Here is an 18,934-nt window from a genome sequence, read left to right as displayed (position 1 = left end):
CGCAATCATTCCAGCATTTGATGGTCTTTATGCTTCTACTTTTCATCTGTTATGTTGCTGTTGTTTCGTGCTTTGTCGATGATGATTTGTTCTTTTCATGCTCCTCTTCCTGTGATGACACAGTTACTGAGGGAATTGTCCCTTGCAATTGGACTCATTCTTTAATTCCCTTGCGTGAAACCTCTCTGCGTGTGGCTCTGCACTATGCATGCATGGTCGATCCACATCATTCTCCACCACAATTGAAAACTATTTACAAAACTTGATTTACCTATGCATAATTTGTTGGGCATGTATATAATGCTATTCTATGCGAAGAAAAAACTAGTTTTTTTTTTTTTTTATTTCTAAACAAAAAAGAAGGTGGAAACAATCAGCGTAACAACTCTTAATGGATGTGACCATAGGAGTCTATTCTCATTGTAGAATATCCGATTTGAGTCATAGCTACTACTCCAACGACGAGCCCGTCACCACAACACCACTAAAATATCCAACCGGTCCAAAGCTCATTCTATAACCCAAATGTCAGGTTTTATTATTACAAGTAGTTTTAACTTATATCTTGACACTAACTCATGACTTTGAAATCATGAAATACAAGCTTATACCAACTGGACTACCACCTTAATAGTATATTTTCAGCTTATTTGACAAGTTAAACATACAAAAAATACTAAAAATTAATGATATAAAAGATGTCGTAGACTTGTGATAGTCGAGAAATACATATATACAACAAGAGTTGATGGATAATGATCGATACTCGAAACAATAAATGTGGATATGGATACTTAGATCACAAATATTTTGAAAAATGACATTTTTGTGGTATTATAGATAAAGAAAATGTCATATTATAAACTCTCAGTTCATATATTATACGAATGCGATATTAATTACCAGTATTGAAATATTTTTTAAAAAATATTTAACAAAACATTTAAGTTCACTCAATAATTGATGGGTGCCACTACGTATCAATTGAACAATATACAAATAACAAGAGGGTGTAGTATATAATATAATTACTATAACGAAATGGAGTGATATGAAGATGTAAAATACAGCATAACTTAATTTATGATTATGGCAGGATTTTTTTTTATTTTTTATTTTTTATCTCAAGTTTTGCCTGTCGGCATGTTAAAAAAAGTAGCCGTTGTACCATAAATCACTTAGTTTTACTATAATATATCGCATTACTATTTATTTCATGCTTCAAAATGAAAGGTCTAACTCAACTTAATTGAAGGCAACACATTTCTAAAGTTAATTTCCAATTCATGGGTATAGATCCCTTTTTGTGGAATTTAATTGATTTTATGCTATAAAGGATAGAAGAAGTGAGAGATATCATGTAGTCTCAACTGAAATTAAATTTAAACTCAAGGAGAAAAATTAGTACAATATATATTTGTACAATTTCTGTATTGTACATTGCCTGTTAGAAGAGAATGATTAGTGTCACATCTATGATAATTTTTTTTTTAAAAAATTAACCTATGGTTCTGTTATAATTTAATATGGAATGAAATCTAGTTTTGTAAAATTAAAATTTGTTTTTAACTAAAGTGTTTTATATTGTTTAAGGTAAAATAAGCCATAAGGGATAGAAAAGTTATAAACAAGTTTTAAATATATTATTAAAGTTTTATTAAATAAATTTTGGATATATTAATATAGGTAAAAATGATAGTTGTGTTTTGTAATAAAGATAAAATAATATTAGATATGGTTATGAGTTGTGTAAATACTGTGCACTACTTTTAAAAATATTAAAAATTTAAATTTTTCGTCAAAATCCCATATTATTCACCTTTTTTTAACAAAAATTTTAGTTGTAGTCACTTTTTGTTTACATTTTATGTATTCAATTAATGTGATTGGTTGTATTAATTTTTTTATTAAAAAATATTTATTTTAACTAATATAAAATATATAAAAAATATATAAAATTGATTGTATATAATAATATTTTTTAAAAAAGAAATACACTCCACTTACTTTAGAGTGTAAATATTATTTATCTAAAAGTTATACGTACGAACGAGGCCTGTAACCATTGCAGAAAGTGAATGAGAATCTTTGGAAGCTCTCCTCTGGCTCTGGCCATGGGCTTTGTTTTCTACCTCTATCCCGATGCCGTTCGGTCTTTTCCCTCTCACTCGCAGGCATCACTTTTCCCTTCCTCCGAGTTACTCATTCCTCCTCTGATCATAATTTTATTTTTTCTTTACTTTTAAAAAAAGAAGAGACCCCATTTCTCTCTCTCTCTCTCTCATTTTCCTTTCCGGATCCTAAAAGGCTAACAATAAAAAACTTCTCCAAAGCCCTTAGCTTTTATTTCTTTGTCTGCCATTAAAATGCCATAAATATAACCCTCACTTCCATCCCTTCCCCCCACTTGCTAGCCTTTATCACTCACTCCCCCGAAAATTCACCGTCTGATCATTTCCGACGTCAACGCTTCCCCTCTTCTCGCCTAATTCTCTCTGCCGTTCTTTATAGCTTTATTTCTTTGAGTTTTTAAGAAAATGGGTTAACTTCCTGGGCTTATATTTCCCGGGTATCTTCCCCTACCTTCCGTACTAACGATAGTTACTCGCAAGGGACATCACTTCACTTGGTTTTCCCGACGATTTCCGGGCAGGAAAATCTCGAAGAAATTCCGGGAAGGTCACTATTTTTCTATCACTTCTTGCACAACGCCATCTGAGTGTTCTGACTCGCCTCATTTGCTATTCTTTCTTCGCATCCCTCAATACCAAGCAAAATCATATAAGAGAAGAAAGCACGAAAAATGATTAGTCTCACAGACCTCTACCACGTTCTCACAGCTGTTGTGCCTCTCTATGTGGCCATGATCTTAGCATACGGCTCTGTCAAATGGTGGAAGATCTTTAGCCCCGACCAATGCTCAGGCATCAACCGTTTTGTGGCACTTTTTGCAGTCCCGCTCCTTTCCTTTCACTTCATCTCCACCAATAACCCTTATGCGATGAACTACAGGTTCATAGCCGCTGACACTCTCCAAAAGGTCATTGTCTTGGTGGTCCTAGCCATCTGGTCCAGGACCAACTCAAGAGGCTCTCTCGAATGGTCCATCACACTCTTCTCTCTCTCCTCTCTCCCTAACACACTCGTCATGGGCATCCCTTTGCTCAAGGGCATGTACGGAGACTCTTCAGGGACCCTCATGGTCCAAATAGTCGTCCTCCAATGCATCATATGGTACACTTTGATGCTCTTCTTGTTTGAGTACCGGGGAGCCAGGCTCTTGATCGTTGAGCAGTTCCCAGACACTGCCGGGTCCATCATTTCCTTCAGAGTTGATTCTGATATCCTTTCCTTGGATGGGAAAGAACCACTTGAAACCCAAGCTGAAGTCGGTGAAGATGGGAAACTCCATGTCACTGTGAGAAAGTCAGCTTCTTCTCGCTCGGAAATATTCTCCCGACGCTCACACGGGCCTAATTCCGGTCTTTCACTCACTCCCCGCCCATCAAATTTAACCAATGCAGAGATTTACTCGCTTCAATCATCAAGAAATCCAACTCCTAGAGGGTCCAGTTTCAACCACACTGATTTCTACTCCATGGTGAATGGTAAGAACGCCAGCAATGTGAGCCCGAGGCAATCCAATTTCGGTAGCATGGGTTTCGACGAGGAGAGCGGGGTCGGCGTGTTCGGGAACCCAGCGAGATCGAATGGGGCTTATCCGGCTCCGCCGAGTGCCGGAATTTTCTCGCCGGGTGCAAAGAAGAAGGCTAATGGGTGTGCTGGTGATGGAGGCAAGGACCTTCACATGTTTGTTTGGAGCTCAAGCGCTTCCCCGGTTTCCGAGGGTGGGATCCATGTTTTCCGGGGTGGGGGCGATTATGCGAATGAGCTTGGTGGGGTTGGTCACCTAAAAGGTTTATACTCTAATCTTTGAATGTCTATTTCATGTTGTGCTGACATTGTGGACTATTGGGCACGATTGATTGAGTCTCTCTTGGATTCTGTTGGTTGTTGATGTTTTCGTACTACTGTATTTGTCTGCTTGAATGTGAATATTGGATTGGTATTTGGGGTTCTTTATGTCTCGGGCGTGGGGTGGGGTTTGTCGGATTTTGTTTGTTACTCCACGACTTTTCGTTTCCCCTTTCATCCTTGGATGGGATGCGATCTCTCGTTCTTCCTTTTCAGAGCAGATTCGATACACAATCCCCTGTTTTTCTTGGCCTCAAGTTTGTCCTTACTGAGAAGTTGGAACGCTTGGTTTTATTCTGTCGTTTTCTGTTACTTTTTGGTTATATTATCACATTTTTACTTATAAAAAAATATTAATATCACATTTTTGTGTTCGATATCTAGATTATGATGAGTTTGGTCGAGATGAGTTTAGCTTTGGAAACAGAACACTTCCGAATGGGGTTGATCGGGAAGGCCCGGTGCTTTCGAAGCTCGGTTCGAGCTCCACAACTGAGCTCCACCCCAAGGCCGGTGCTCACGGTGATTCGAAACCGGCGTCTATGCCGCCAGCTAGTGTAATGACCAGACTCATCTTGATTATGGTGTGGCGAAAGCTCATTAGGAATCCCAATACCTATTCCAGCCTGATTGGCCTCACATGGTCTTTAGTCTCATTCAAGTATGTTAAAAGTTAAAAATGATTTCTCGTTTTAAAAGCAATTGGGAATTGTTGATTGCTGTCGTTTAATCAGTCCCTTCAAATTTACAGGTGGAATATCGTTATGCCTGCTATAATAGCACGTTCCATATCCATTCTATCTGATGCTGGTCTCGGAATGGCCATGTTTAGTCTTGGTACGTTACTTCTTAAACCCTGTTAGTATTTCTTAGCTTTTTTTTCTGCTAGATGGTGAATCAGAAGCGACAGGATCGTTTTTTTATTGCTAGATTTTTACATATCATTTCGTACTTTATGGTGTTGCAGGCTTGTTCATGGCATTGCAGCCGAAAATTATTGCATGTGGAAACTCTGTCGCTTCCTTTGCCATGGCTGTTCGATTCATCACCGGCCCTGCGGTCATGGCGGCTGCCTCAGTTGCAGTTGGACTACGAGGGGTCCTTTTGCACATTGCCATTGTACAGGTGAAGAAGTGGATCCCAAGCCTTCTGTCATTTTTGGTTATCCAACCCTTTTTTTACCGGACACAACATGCTCTTTCTTTGTGGATAATGTAAAAAAATCTCTCCTTAAATTTTCAGGCAGCTCTTCCCCAGGGGATTGTCCCCTTTGTCTTTGCAAAGGAATACAATGTTCATCCTGACATTCTGAGCACTGGGTTCGAACGCTAACCTTCTTATTTCTCATTTAATTTCTGATCAACTACATCACACCTTTTACAAATGTGTACATGAACATATCAAGAACATATTCCTGTTCATGTCTCGTTCGTGGAGACATGTTATAATGGTCATTGGTGCCTGGTGGTGCAGTACAGATATATACATATATATATATATATTCCTGTTTTTAATGTTATTAACCTTGGTGGTCCAGTATCTATATGTAGATATATACGATAAATGTCATTTAATTATTGGCATATAGCCGTCTTTTTTTATGTATTTTAGATTTCTTAAAAGTAAATCTCGTTCATTCTTTCTGCATACACACACATGCTAAAGTAGCATCGACTCTGCAATCCATTACACCTCCATGTATTTTTTTTTTTTTTGGGTTTTAATATGAGTTTGGTGGATGTTGATTTTGTTGCAGGGTTATATTTGGGATGCTAATAGCTCTTCCTATTACACTAGTTTACTACATCTTGCTGGGACTTTGAAGCCTCTGAGAGACACTGAAGCCATTAGAGAAATAGTTATATAGCAGTGCTTACTGTTCTGATTTTTTTTTTTTTTGGGGGGGCTTTCTCTAACAGACTGAACAAGATAGAATCTCTGCAGAAATGAAAGGAGAAAGTAGGGAGCAGCAAACGGATAGAAGAACGAGAAATTGAAGCACATATCATATTTTGAGCCATCGGGAGAGCTCTAACTTTTGTTGTCATTTTTCCCCCCTTTTCTTGTTGTTTGGTCAACTTAACCTTGTGCTCCTAGTTTCTGTACCTTTAACGAAGAAAGTGAAGCTTGTTTTTGTGGAGATACTTCTACTTTTTGCTACTACCGTCAAAAAAAGATTTTGATTAGAATCTCTGCCTCGAAATTTCTTTTCTTTTCTTTCCTCGAGAAAAAAAGCGGCGAGCCAAACAGTACTGTCTGGAGCTGGAACCAGCTGTCCATGCCATCCTTATCGTTCTGTAATCTGGATTAATTGTGTAAAGAAATTTAGGTTGGGTATTGAAAAAATGGCCGGGGCTATATCCTTTAGCTTTATTAGGTTCAAATAGGAAAAGGCCGTCATTAATTCACATAGCATATAACGATAATCTGAGGAAAGCTGCGTAGCCATGTCGGTTTTGTTCCCTGCAATGCACATATAAATAACTTGCTGGGGAACCCTTTAGCCGCAAGGCTAAAAGCCCTAGTTTTTAGAGTGATGAAAAAATGATAATTATTTATTTTTCCGAACGGTCAAAAAATTAGTGGGTAAAATAGCTTTTTTCTATTCAGAATATCATTACGACATAGCGTTTAATCCCGGCTTCTCTAGGGAGACGACCCTTTTTTATTTATTTATTTATTATTATTATTGTTTTTTTATATGTTTTTAACAAGAGATGACCCTGTTAAAATGATAATCGAAAATATGTTCCTTCTCCCCCAAAAAAACTTTGGTCCCCAGGCTTCCCCCTTGCAAATTCATATAACATGATAGAAAATTTTTTTATGTCACTATTTACCTATCTGAAAAATATTTTTAATGAAAAATACTTCTATATTCTATAAAAAAATTATAATGTAAAAGTGAATAATAATTAATAAATAATAAATTTCTTTTTATAAAATTGGTAAGTAATCGTAAGAACATATTAATTTATAAATTTATTTTATAACTTTAGTTTAGAAACTAAATTGTGTTCAATTTACATATACTGTTTGGATTGTAAGTTGAGATCATAGTTAAATAAAATATTGTTTAGATATTATTTTTTAATAATATTATTATTTTGATATTTAATAAAATTGAATTGTTATTATATTTTATATAAAAATTTAAAAAAATTATAATAATAAGATAAAATGAAATGAAATGATTTTAAATAAAAATTAAATAAAATATTATTTTTTAATATTATTATTATTTTAAATAATTTATAAACTTGGCCTTAAAGTGCTAATCGTAAAAAAAAAAAAACAAATAATGATGATACCAAATTCGTCGGATAAAGAACAGGAATTTCTAGGCAGTTGTAGTACACTTTCCAAGTAGCACTGCAAAAATCTCGAAGGACGTAAATTATCTCGTTCGATAATTCTATTAGGCGTCGTTTGGATTGGATTGAGATAAATAAGATACGATAAATTGAGATGATAATTTAAAGTTAATTAAAATATTATTAAAATATTATTTTTTAATATTTAAATTATTTATTATATTTTATATAAAAATTTTAAAAAATATAATAATAAAATAAAATAAATTGATATTACTTCTCAATCAAACTAGAATTTAATCATCATTACATTATATATTATATATTTTTTTATTTTTTTCTTTAGTAAATATATAGAGCAAGATAATGAATAAAAGTATTCAATTAATCTAAAAAAATATAAAAAAAATAAATTAAAAATAAAAAATGATGTGTGGAATGAGGCGACGCGTAGCAAAACCCTCTCTCATTACACCCCATAGCTAAAGTCTGATCCACGTTCCATCATTTCAATCCATCAAAAAAACCCGTATTTTCAGTAAAAAAGAAGCATAGTGAACTTAAAAATTGGCAGTCATCATCAAATAGTAGCAGAGACAGGCAATGAGAGAGAGACAGCAAACATTTGCGTCTGGGGTTCCACTCATGACCTGCACGCTGTTTTTTTTCTAAAATGGTTTTCTTTTAGTGTAAAAAAATACAGGAATCTAAATCAAAGCAGACAACCCTTGCTGTTCTGTCTATTTATTTACAGTACTATTTCCTTCTTTTCCCATGTTGTTATCATTTTAAAAACAGAAAAAATTCTAAACCGCCAGAAAGCGAAGAACTTGAGACTATCCTAGTGACCAAAATGATGAAACGGGCTCTTCTTTTTTATATCATTTTCACATATTTTAAATTATTATTATTATTATCTTATTATCAATTATTCGGTTATAAAGTTATCTAAATATATAGATTACGATTGAAAATTATAAAAAATTAAATAAATACAGAATAAACATACATGCACATGTTCCCACCCATGTTTAGTTCCTTAAGAATAATATTAGAAGTCGTAAAGTCATGAAAGCTGGTTTCTCGTGGTTTGAACATGGAAGACTGGTTTCAGTGGCAACAAAAAGTGTACGTTTTCGCTCAAAGAATGAGATCAAAATGTAAACCCTACTTTGTTAGGCCAACGCAAAAGCAGCTAAAGTAGCACATAGTTCAGATGATGTGGATGAGATGTTTTATTGAAAGTTGAATAAAATATTATTATAATATAAATTTTTAATATTATTTTTATTTTAAAATTTAAAAAAATAAAATTATTTATTATATTTTGTATAAGAATTTTAAAAAAATTATAATTATTATATGAGATAAGATAAGATACTTTAACCTTAAAGGCTTATCTTTTTAGCATGTACTAATAAGAGCCCTAAAAAAGAATGTACCCTTTTCGTATATATGTGAACATTGCCTTGAAAATTTAAAATTAAGCAAGCTTTAATGACCCCAATTACTTTAAATAAATAATTCATTTTTTACGAGAATTTGATAATAGTTTACACATGACTTAGATGTTGTTAGGATTCGAAAATGAATTGAGATGGATTATAAATAGTAATGAGATGAGTTTTTAATAGTAGTGAGATTTGTGAGTTAAAGTTGATGAATAATAATGAATAGTAATAAAATAAGTTAAGATGTATTGCGAATACAAACCTCTTTTTAAATACTTTTTAGGAAAACAAAAAAAGTAAACTTTACTAATTTTCTTTAAAGATTTTTGGACCGTCTTGGCTGGGATAGTGATACACACATTATTTAATTACTATTAACTAGAATCTCAATGATATCACCTCATGGCCTGGGCCTGGCCTTCTCAAAATCAGAACCATATATACATATATACATATATATATATATATATATATATATATCAAATAGCACGCGCTATTATGCATGTCAGAGGCCTTTTTTCAGCTCAAGTTCGCAAGTTTTGGGCCGTCACAAGAGCTTTAAGCAGGCCTAGTTAGCCTCCCCGTAAAATTAAGGATACGTAGGACTGATTATGTTCATGGTAGCGCTACAACTATCGAGAATTTTGAAGAATTTTTTTCGATTAGTACATTTGATATTTTTTTTAATTTTATATATTTTTTATAATCTTAAACACTTTTTCTTCAAAAAATTCATAATATCAATAAATAAAATACATTCTTAATCACTCAATATATATATATATATTGGGACCACCTTTCGGTGTCCGAAGTATATTCTTATGTTCATTAATCGCTCTAAATCTGGTGTAATTTTAAAAGAAAAATAATATATTCAAATTTTAAATATAAGTTACAAGCATGTATTTTATAAAAATTTGAACTTTATTGTGAAAAAGTAGGAAGAACACCTTTCTTACACAAAGCTTGCGTAAGTTTTATGCCTAACATTACTAGTTTGATTTACTTAACATGTGTCGTTTGAATTTAAAAATGAATTGAGATAAATTGTGAATAGTAATGAAATGAGTTGTAAATAGTGATAAAATTTATTAGTTAAAATTGTTGAATAATAATAAGATAAGTTGAGATGAGTTGAGATGGGTTGTGAATACAAACGAGACTTCAAAATAATTTTACAATTTGATATACTGCAACATACAATGAGATATATTAATGTTTGAATTTATTTTTATAAAACATTTTTGTAAACCAACTTGTTATTAAAAAGTACTGAGATTTGGGGCTGAAGAACTACGACACATTTTGGTAACACAATGACATGTTTCAGTTCAGCCGATATCATCATCCTGTACAAACAGGTTTAAGTTCAAGTACTGGCATTGACATTGGCATTGGCATTGGCTAACATACTCGATCATTAACCTGTCATAACGGCAAAAGTAATTTAAATTCGAACTAAATAATAATATATTGCATGCAGTAGGTTAATTTATGAACGAACTTCATTGAGAATCATGATGACAAGTGTATATATATATATATATATATTGAAAATGTACGTACAATAATTCCACACCTTGTATAAAATGTTAAATTTATGATGGAAAAAATTAATAAAAATTTTATGTGTAGTGAGTTTTACGTATTCTTTATTAATGTGATTGGTTGCATCATTTTTTTTAATATAAAATAATTATTTTGATTAATCACATCAATAAAATGTATAAAAAATATATAAAAATAACTGTATGTAGCATAATTCAAAAACTAACTACTGTTAATTTGAAGAGTCTAAAGTCTTCGACACTTTGGTCCAATAACACTATGGATTCGTTTGTTTTCGGAGATGAGATGAGATGAGATTAAAGTTAAAAAGTTGAATAAAATATTATTAGAATATATATTTTAATATTATTTTTATTTTAAAATTTAAAAAAGTTGAATTGTTTATTTTATTTTGTATTGGAAGTTGAAAAATTTATAATGATTAGGTGAGATGAGATGAGATGTTTTCTGAAAACAAACGAGGCCTATATTTTTCACCCACATTATATATATGTCGCCGAGCGATCAAATTCGCGGACCTCCAAGATAAACTGGCCTACCAAATTATTGTATCATGCAATATTGAATAATTTGGTCAATGATCGGACGTTTAATGAACAACGTTATAATGAAAGGAATATATCCGATAGAAAATGGAAAATAGTTGTAACCTAACCGAGAGGTACGTACGTGGTGGATTTTGTACCACGTGCAGGACAAGACTACTTGGCCTAATTAAGTAAGCTATCACATGATGATCCCATGACCTGACTAGCAGCTACTTGAATTAAATATATACAAATCAACTTATCACGATTAATTTGTACGTAAAAGCAGCTATATATATATATATATTATATATATCATTAAGGAAAATATACAAGAGTAGATCAGTGGACCCATTTAATTAATTGATTAAAACAGGAAATTAAACGATTTTGCGACAGCCTGTAAGTCACTAATTTAATTAATTAAGACGTGACTCAATACCATGAGTAGCTTTTTGGCCGGATTGGGAATATCTTATTATTTATTATTTATTATCCACTATCTCACACTTTACATTTATACACAAAAAAAAAAAATAAAAAAAAATTATCTAGATATGGAGTGAATAGTGATTGATATATATAACAAAATACTTTTTTTATATATATTAAACGAGTAATATTACATGCAGTCGTAAAGTGTGCAAGTACCGTGCAGTCGCTTTAAAAAAAAGTGAGATCTACTATTAAAAAATTAAAAATTTTTTTTATGTGAGTTTCATATTTATTCATTTTTTTTAAAGTGATTACACGACTCTTACACACTCACGACTACAACTATCATTTCAAGTATTAAACAATCTCTCAGCTACATTGTACGTATATATTAAAACTATCGAACAAAGTGGCTCTTGATTTGTTAAGATCAAAGGGGATGAGTACGTATGAATATTTTATTAGAGTCAAGACCCAAATAGTTATAATGTGATGTTTGTTGGGATCCTCGATCAGTACTCTATTAATTATATATAATCTCTCTATATACCTAATATTATCAATTGCTTAGGGAAAAGCTGGGGTTTGTTTCTTTAAAATAACTTATCTCAAGCTAGCTAGCTAGCTAGGGAATAGAACAAGGATCGATCTAACAATTAATATTATCATGTTTGATGCAAACAGCTAGAGCTCACTGCATGCTTAAAGGTACAACACGTGACTCTGATGATCTGTAATCCTCTCTTTTCTAATTTGGGACTATAGTCTCACGTGAACAAATTAAGAAAAAAAAGAAAACTTTTGTGATGAATATTATGAAACAAAAATCCCATTGATGTACGTTACACGGTAGTATTGCTAATTATATATGATCAGTGAAATGTTCCTAAAAATAATGCATCGATCACGTGTCACGTGATCAGTTATCAATCAACATCTTATATATCTGCAGTTTGATCCCTCAAATTTTTCTTTAGATCTATACCTACTATGTTTGAAATTTTAATATAGATGGTGAGGTCCTTGTCATGTCCTCGAGCTAACTGATTCGTAAAAATCCTTGGAATATGAGAGCTCTAGCTTTTTATATAATCCATCCGGCCTTCCAATATCAACTGGTTTAGGAGTGCTAACAATTAAGAAAATGAAATATCAGTCATGTTGTAGATACTAGCTAGCTAGAAAGCAAAGTACTCCGGCCAGATCATTCACAAACTGATATGACTAAATATCATGTTTTAGATCTATTTTATAATAAAAATAATTTTACAATCTAATGCACTAGAATATTTGAGTTGTATGTAGGCGTGCAACTGAAGCTCAAGACATTGGGTCTTTACCCGACCGGATTATTGAGTTGTATTTTATAAGCCGCCAACTCGACCCAAACTGGTCCTTCAAAATAGAATTGGGTCGAACCCGTATGACCCGATCGATCTTAAAAAAAAAAAAAGCCTTCTTTCCGGGAAACATCCATTGACCCATTTAGTGAAGTAGGAAGAAAGACGATTCCAAGTAAATAATGCGAATATTACCGAGAACATTGAAGGCGAAGCTTGGCCTAAAGGGCTGAATAAACTGGGCAAGAACACCGAAAAGAGTAGCATTAAAAGCCTAGTCAATGCTCCTCCTCCTCCTCCTCCTCCTCCTCTATGAGGCTAGTACTGAAGCCTCACCATCCCCAATCGGTTAATGACTAAGATCAGATCAAAAACTAGGTTTTCTTTGCTTCACTGTAAAAATCCTAAAGCTCGCTCCACAAAAAATTAGAATTGAACGAATTTTAGCAAGGGGAGGCTGCATTCTCCTTTGCGATTGGTGCACTTCTATAGTCGTTCATGAAACACCCTTTATCATCAAATTACCGGTTGCCTCCGTAATTTCCTAGAAAAGAGTGTCAAGAGAGCCTAGTAGCCATGTACAGTTATATGCAATTTCAATCAATTAAGAACCCCATAGATCTGTAAATCCTCATATGGAAAAATATGAACTACTTGATTGGAATGTTGGCCATTCTTGGTGCTCCCGACTCCTTTCTTGTGCGCATTTTGAATGGTTAGTGGCAATCTCAAGGAAGATGGCTTGGAACCCACCAAGCGTATGGACCCCAAATCGCCTCTGAAGGAAGAGGAAGAAGAAGAGCACGGAGAAGCTAAAGTGAGGCCTCTGAATGCCCCAGCCAGGTTGAAACTCATCGACATAGCCACCGCCATTTTCTTCTTCTTTTCTCTTCTTACGTAACCTTCAGTATCTGTCTCTGTTTACAGCTTGTGAATGAGGGAGAGAAAGTAATTATGGGAGGGGTTGCTTTGTATGGAACAAAGGAAGTGATGGATAGATGGAGGATTTATGTTGTTTTTGTAAAAGAGAGAGAGAGAGAGAAAAAAAAAAGCGAATCTTGCGGTTTTTTTGGTTTCGACCGATATAAAACATAGCCAACTCGTTGTTCCCCTTGATCCGATGAACCCAAATTTTGTCGGGTGGGCCAATAGCGGGTCTTGCAGATAGATCGGTTTAAGCCTTTTATGAACAGGCCTAGTTGTATGTATCGGTTCGTGAGTTTTATTTTGTGAGATTTCTTTGTGAGCCAAGCATTTCTTAATTAATTTATAGTTTATAGCCGTTCTAAATTTGATATAAAACTAAATTTCAAAATTATATTTTACTGAATTTTGAATAAGGATGCCGATAGTAGGTAAAAGTACTTGAAGGTCCGGTTAATTTTTGTGTATGCATGCCTCTCTTATAACAAACATTATTATGATGTCTCACTAATTAAATTTTGGAAAACTAGATTTTATAATATAATAATTTCAAGAGATTTTAATCATATTATATATTAGTTAATCCATTTAGGCTCGGTTTGGATCTAAAAGTCATTTAACTCATATCAATTCATTATATCTAATCATTATAATTTTTTTAATTTTTCACACAAAATATAATAAATAATTTAATTTTCTCTAATATCAAAATAATAACAATATTAAAAATATTTTATTCTAATAATATTTTATTCAACTTTTAATTTTTATCACATCTCAATTCACTGTTCAAAATTCGGTAGTGTAAAATTTATAAGTTACATCCTTAATGATCTCTGAGCATATATAACAGCTACATTCGTGAGTCCGAGAAATTTATCTACTTTTTCCGCGACAACATTATTAAATCAACGCACAAAAGGTCCCAAAGGAGTCAAGGACCCAAAAATTCTCAGATTATATAACCCTAAAGACAAAACGCCACCGAAAGCTTCCTGCACTTTCTTATTTCACACAGGGATCAGTCGAGGATCCAAATCATAACCACAAAGCGTAGCGGCCAGTATGCATCAGCCTGCCGAAAACCAAGACCTCTACCGCTTCATCACTGGCAACGGCGTTATCAACGTCGGAACATATGGTTTCCCGGCAAACTGTGAGTTTCCGGGGATGCAAAGCTTCTCATGTAGTTCCTCATACTATCCCTTGGGGGTGTCGGGTTTAGCGGATACGCCACCGCAGGATAGAGCACTTGCAGCTTTGAAGAATCATAAAGAGGCTGAGAAGAGGAGGAGAGAGAGAATCAACTCCCATCTCGATAAACTGAGGAGTCTTCTTCCTTGTAATTCTAAGGTAATTAATTAGCATATTATCTTAACTTACGTGCACGGGTGCGCATGTGTGTAAATTCTTTCTATATATGTGGGGGTTAGGTACTTTACTGGCTTTGATGTTTGAGAAGGATTTTCTTTTCCAGGTGAAGGGTTAGTGTCTGCGAACGAGAAATAAATTGTTTTTACTCAGCATGTGTTTTCGATTTTATTTTGGATGGTTTTTGTAAAATCCTTGAAGGGTCACAAATATGCCTTGCTCCAAATAAGATTCTCGTGTTCGTTGTGTTTTTTGCTTTCATGTTGACTGTTTGGTTACTAAGAAAAGTACACAGAGAAATGAGAGAGAGATTGCGACGTTGATTCTTGGACTTTCCACTATTTATGTCCGAGTAAGAGTACTTTCATGGCTTACTTGCACAAACTTAATTTTCTTCATCAACTAATGCTTTGATTTTATTTTCTTTTCGGTGTGTGTGGCGGGCGGAAGCGTTTTTTGAAAGAAAGAACTCAGAGTTTCAGTTTTTGTTATTTCTATTTCTAGGGAGATTAATTAATTAGGATGTTCTGCTACAAGAGAGGAAGAAGAAGAAGGGAGTACTTAAGAACCAGCTTTACGAATTTAAGATGATCTGAAATCTCGGGTTCACAAATTCTTTTGAAACTTTAGAATGTTCAAACTGCATATACAGAATCTGAAAAGGGGTCAAGGCCTTTCTAGCTTCTAGGGCTACTCATCACTTTAATTGGGAAAGTTGCCCCAGCTTTTCAAAATAGGGTTTTCTGATCCCCCCCACAACTCCATCCCTTCTGATCATCTTTTCTTTTTCTGTATCTTATCAGACAGACAAAGCTTCACTACTGGCAAAAGTGGTTCAACGTGTTAAAGAGCTGAAGGAACAAACGTCAGAAATCACTGAACTCGAAACCTTCCCGTCTGAAACTGATGAAATCACCGTACTCTCGGGCGACCACAGTGATGGCAGATTAATATTCAAGGCCTCATTGTGCTGTGAGGATCGCACCGATCTGATACCAGACCTAATCGAAATTCTAAAGTCTCTCCATTTGACAACTCTAAGAGCAGAAATGGCCACGCTCGGAGGAAGAATTCGCAATGTTCTTATTGTCGCTGCGGATAAAGATCACAGCATTGAGTCAGTACATTTCTTGCAAAATGCCTTGAAATCTTTACTTGAACGTTCAAGTTCTAGTGATCGGTCCAAAAGGCGACGCATAATATTAGATCGAAAAATGATTATGTAACCGTATGTAGTACGTGATTGCTCGTTTCGATTTCCAAAATTATTGTTAGCTTTTGCATTTCATATGATCTTCCGATCGAACATCGAGAGCTAGTTTACAATATGTGTGATATATATGGGGGTTTGTTTGTTTCAACCCATATAACATGACAAGAAGAACAATTTATGTGTGAGCTTGTTGATAATTTGTTTAATTAGTACTTGACATTTATAGTTTTTCCGAGAAAAGTGGAAGAATCTATTTAAGTATGAGCTGATTTGTTTATATATATATATATATATATATGTACGCATAAGGAATTCGGAACAATGGGACTTGTTAGATCATCTTGTTTATTAAGTCATGAGCTGCATGGTGATCATCTGGTTAGATCGTGATAGTATGTATGCATTTAACGTGCCGTTTTCTAAAAACAATGGGACTAGATCTACGTAGTTGCATGGATTTTTCTGACAATAACAATTTGAATGAATTGCTGGTTAATTCGTGTAGTCTTCGAACGAACGGCATATATGCTTTGTATTTCTGCTTGTAAAGACTCATGATTTATTGAAACTACCAATGTAAGTTTTAAGGAATAGTCTTCTTTCAGTAATTAAGTGCTATATGAGAAAATTACATTTGATATTATCTCCAGTACTGGACCACTTTGGATTTTGAATGTGAGATATTGTTCCCTCCAAATACGATTGTGTCTTCCCTAGATCTAGGTGTACTGGTCCTTCCGTCCATATTTCACATCGTTCTGGTCTCGGACCATGCACTACGTACTAGCTTTTTTTGGATTATATAATATAGTTCATTATTACCTTTTAAATTAATTTTTGCAAGAAAATGTTTTTTTAAAGAAAAGAGCTTTGGTTTTTTCCAACATTACCGAGTTTTCAACGTTGCCAATTGGATATATACTTGGGTTTTTCTTTCGATCGAAAAAACATTACTTCGCGAAGTCAGCATTGTGGGATTCAATTTTCTTCTTCTTCTTCTTCTTCTTCTTCTTCTTCTTCTTCTTCTTTTTTTTTTTTTTTTTTTTTTTGCCTTTGTGGATAGGAAGATTCCATTCAAGATCTCACTGGATATATTGGTGCCATTTGGGTCAAAGGTAGTAGCAACAACAGTTGGATTGCTATTATATATATATATATATATCTTATAATCACTGCTAATCACTTTCCATTTGCAAGAAAGAATAAAATCAGATAAGTAAAATGCTTGCTCCACAGATGAAGCCCACCGAAAGCAGCCACCGATTCCCTTTTTTAATTTCTTTTTTACTTAGTGATTAATTAAGGAAGTGTTTTTAAATGATGTTGTGATTTTTTTTTAAAAAAATATTTAAAGATATAACAAAATGTATGAAAAAAAAAAAAAAAAAAAACACATTTACTTTGTTCGGTGTCCACCTTCGGTGGCCTTCATCTGTGGACGTAGCAGCGTCCATCAGATAATCTCCATTCAGATGTACTGCGTGGACAGTTTATTCAGGGACTATCTGCAACCTTTTCGATCGAGGTACCAAATTTTGCAGCTTCTGAATTTAGGTTTGGAGGAACGTCCGTTTGAAATGTTTAGGTTATCACAAAAGGTTATTTAATTCGGGGTTATGAAACTAAGTTCTGAAAATAATAGAAGTTTTCGTTGTCTGGTCCAAGTTTTGAGGATCTTTGATCAATAACGAGAGATTGACCAAGTGAACTGATCATGATCGAAAGCATGCAGTGTTATACATAATGGCCAAATAAGCGAGAGAGAGAGAGAGAGAGAGGGGGGGGCGGGGGGGGGGGGGGGGGGGGGGGGGGGGGGGGGGGGGGGGGGGAAGGCGTGCGTAAAGGGAGCTGACAAAAAGCAGCAATCATGGGCCGGCAGTGACAAGAAGACAAGAGAGACCCAGAGGAAGTGTGGTGTTATGTGGGGAGTGCTCTTTTTCTTTTCATTTCATTTCATGAGTGGAGACAAAGTGCAATGCGGATCGGAAAGCCCTGTCGGGGACGTGCTCTCAATCTCTGCAAACCTCTGTGTGTGGCCCTGGCGTACATCCTTTTCTTATACGATAGAATTGGTCCTCTGTGCTAACCTAGCTATCATCTCTGTCTGCCTCTCTTTGACCAATCATAACTCCCACTAGATTCAATCAGCTTTCTCCACTGTTTGCAGACGCAGCATGATCTGCATCATCATCTTCTGCATCCTAAAATCTACAAAACTACTGCTCGCTTGCTTTATAATCTGGATATATATAAACTTAGGACGGTACGTACGTATCTAGCTAGGAGATCGATCGAGCACTTTCCCATGAAATCACTTTACAGCTACAACCACTGTTCCTTCCTGCGTTTTTCAATCATCTTCCTTTGGAAGATGGTGATACCTGTTGTTTCAACGCTTTGGAGCAAATTTGAATATCTATGAGAGCTCTGGACATTTGGCCCTGGCAGTTCGAATTCTGGAAGTTTTTACATGGATCCATATTCTTAAGGGCTTTCAGAAGTCATCTCGCACGGATTTTGCATTAGGCACTTGGAATTGGAATGAGTTTCTAATCTGAGATTTTTTTACCTCAAACACGTGATGGGTTCTAATGTTTTGTCATGATCTTGGAGTTGGTGAGTAAAAGATGCTATACAGTGCTTAGAGAAGTCATTACAGTAGTCATGATCCGTTCCAAAATAATAATGGGAAAAAAAGAGGACAGTAAGAAAGAAACAGTCCCTACACAATTATTGGAAGAGACATAAATAGATGCAAGAAGTCATGTACTGTCGATCGATCGAGGACTCCAAATTTGGAAACGCCAACGGATCC

At 34.5% G+C, this 18,934-nt stretch overlaps 2 protein-coding genes across 2 annotated transcripts; both read left to right on the top strand.

Annotated features, from left to right (window-relative positions):
* The first annotated feature begins 2,257 nt into the window (after positions 1 to 2,257).
* On the top strand, positions 2,258 to 6,164 carry LOC121265186 (probable auxin efflux carrier component 1b). Its single transcript, XM_041168698.1, has 6 exons — positions 2,258 to 3,917; positions 4,360 to 4,636; positions 4,727 to 4,812; positions 4,943 to 5,100; positions 5,218 to 5,294; positions 5,732 to 6,164. The coding sequence occupies exons 1-6, from the start codon at positions 2,804 to 2,806 to the stop codon at positions 5,796 to 5,798; spliced, it is 1,779 nt and encodes a 592-aa protein (XP_041024632.1). The 5' UTR covers positions 2,258 to 2,803; the 3' UTR covers positions 5,799 to 6,164.
* Positions 6,165 to 14,422: 8,258 nt separating this feature from the next.
* LOC121265185 (transcription factor bHLH106) lies at positions 14,423 to 16,304 on the top strand. Its single transcript, XM_041168697.1, has 2 exons — positions 14,423 to 14,888; positions 15,710 to 16,304. The coding sequence occupies exons 1-2, from the start codon at positions 14,601 to 14,603 to the stop codon at positions 16,130 to 16,132; spliced, it is 711 nt and encodes a 236-aa protein (XP_041024631.1). The 5' UTR covers positions 14,423 to 14,600; the 3' UTR covers positions 16,133 to 16,304.
* Positions 16,305 to 18,934: the final 2,630 nt, after the last annotated feature.

Source organism: Juglans microcarpa x Juglans regia, chromosome 5D (genome assembly GCF_004785595.1).
Source record: "Juglans microcarpa x Juglans regia isolate MS1-56 chromosome 5D, Jm3101_v1.0, whole genome shotgun sequence".
Taxonomy (NCBI): domain Eukaryota; kingdom Viridiplantae; phylum Streptophyta; class Magnoliopsida; order Fagales; family Juglandaceae; genus Juglans; species Juglans microcarpa x Juglans regia.
Note: the sequence above shows the minus strand (reverse complement) of the source record. Positions and strands in the feature narration are given on the sequence as shown.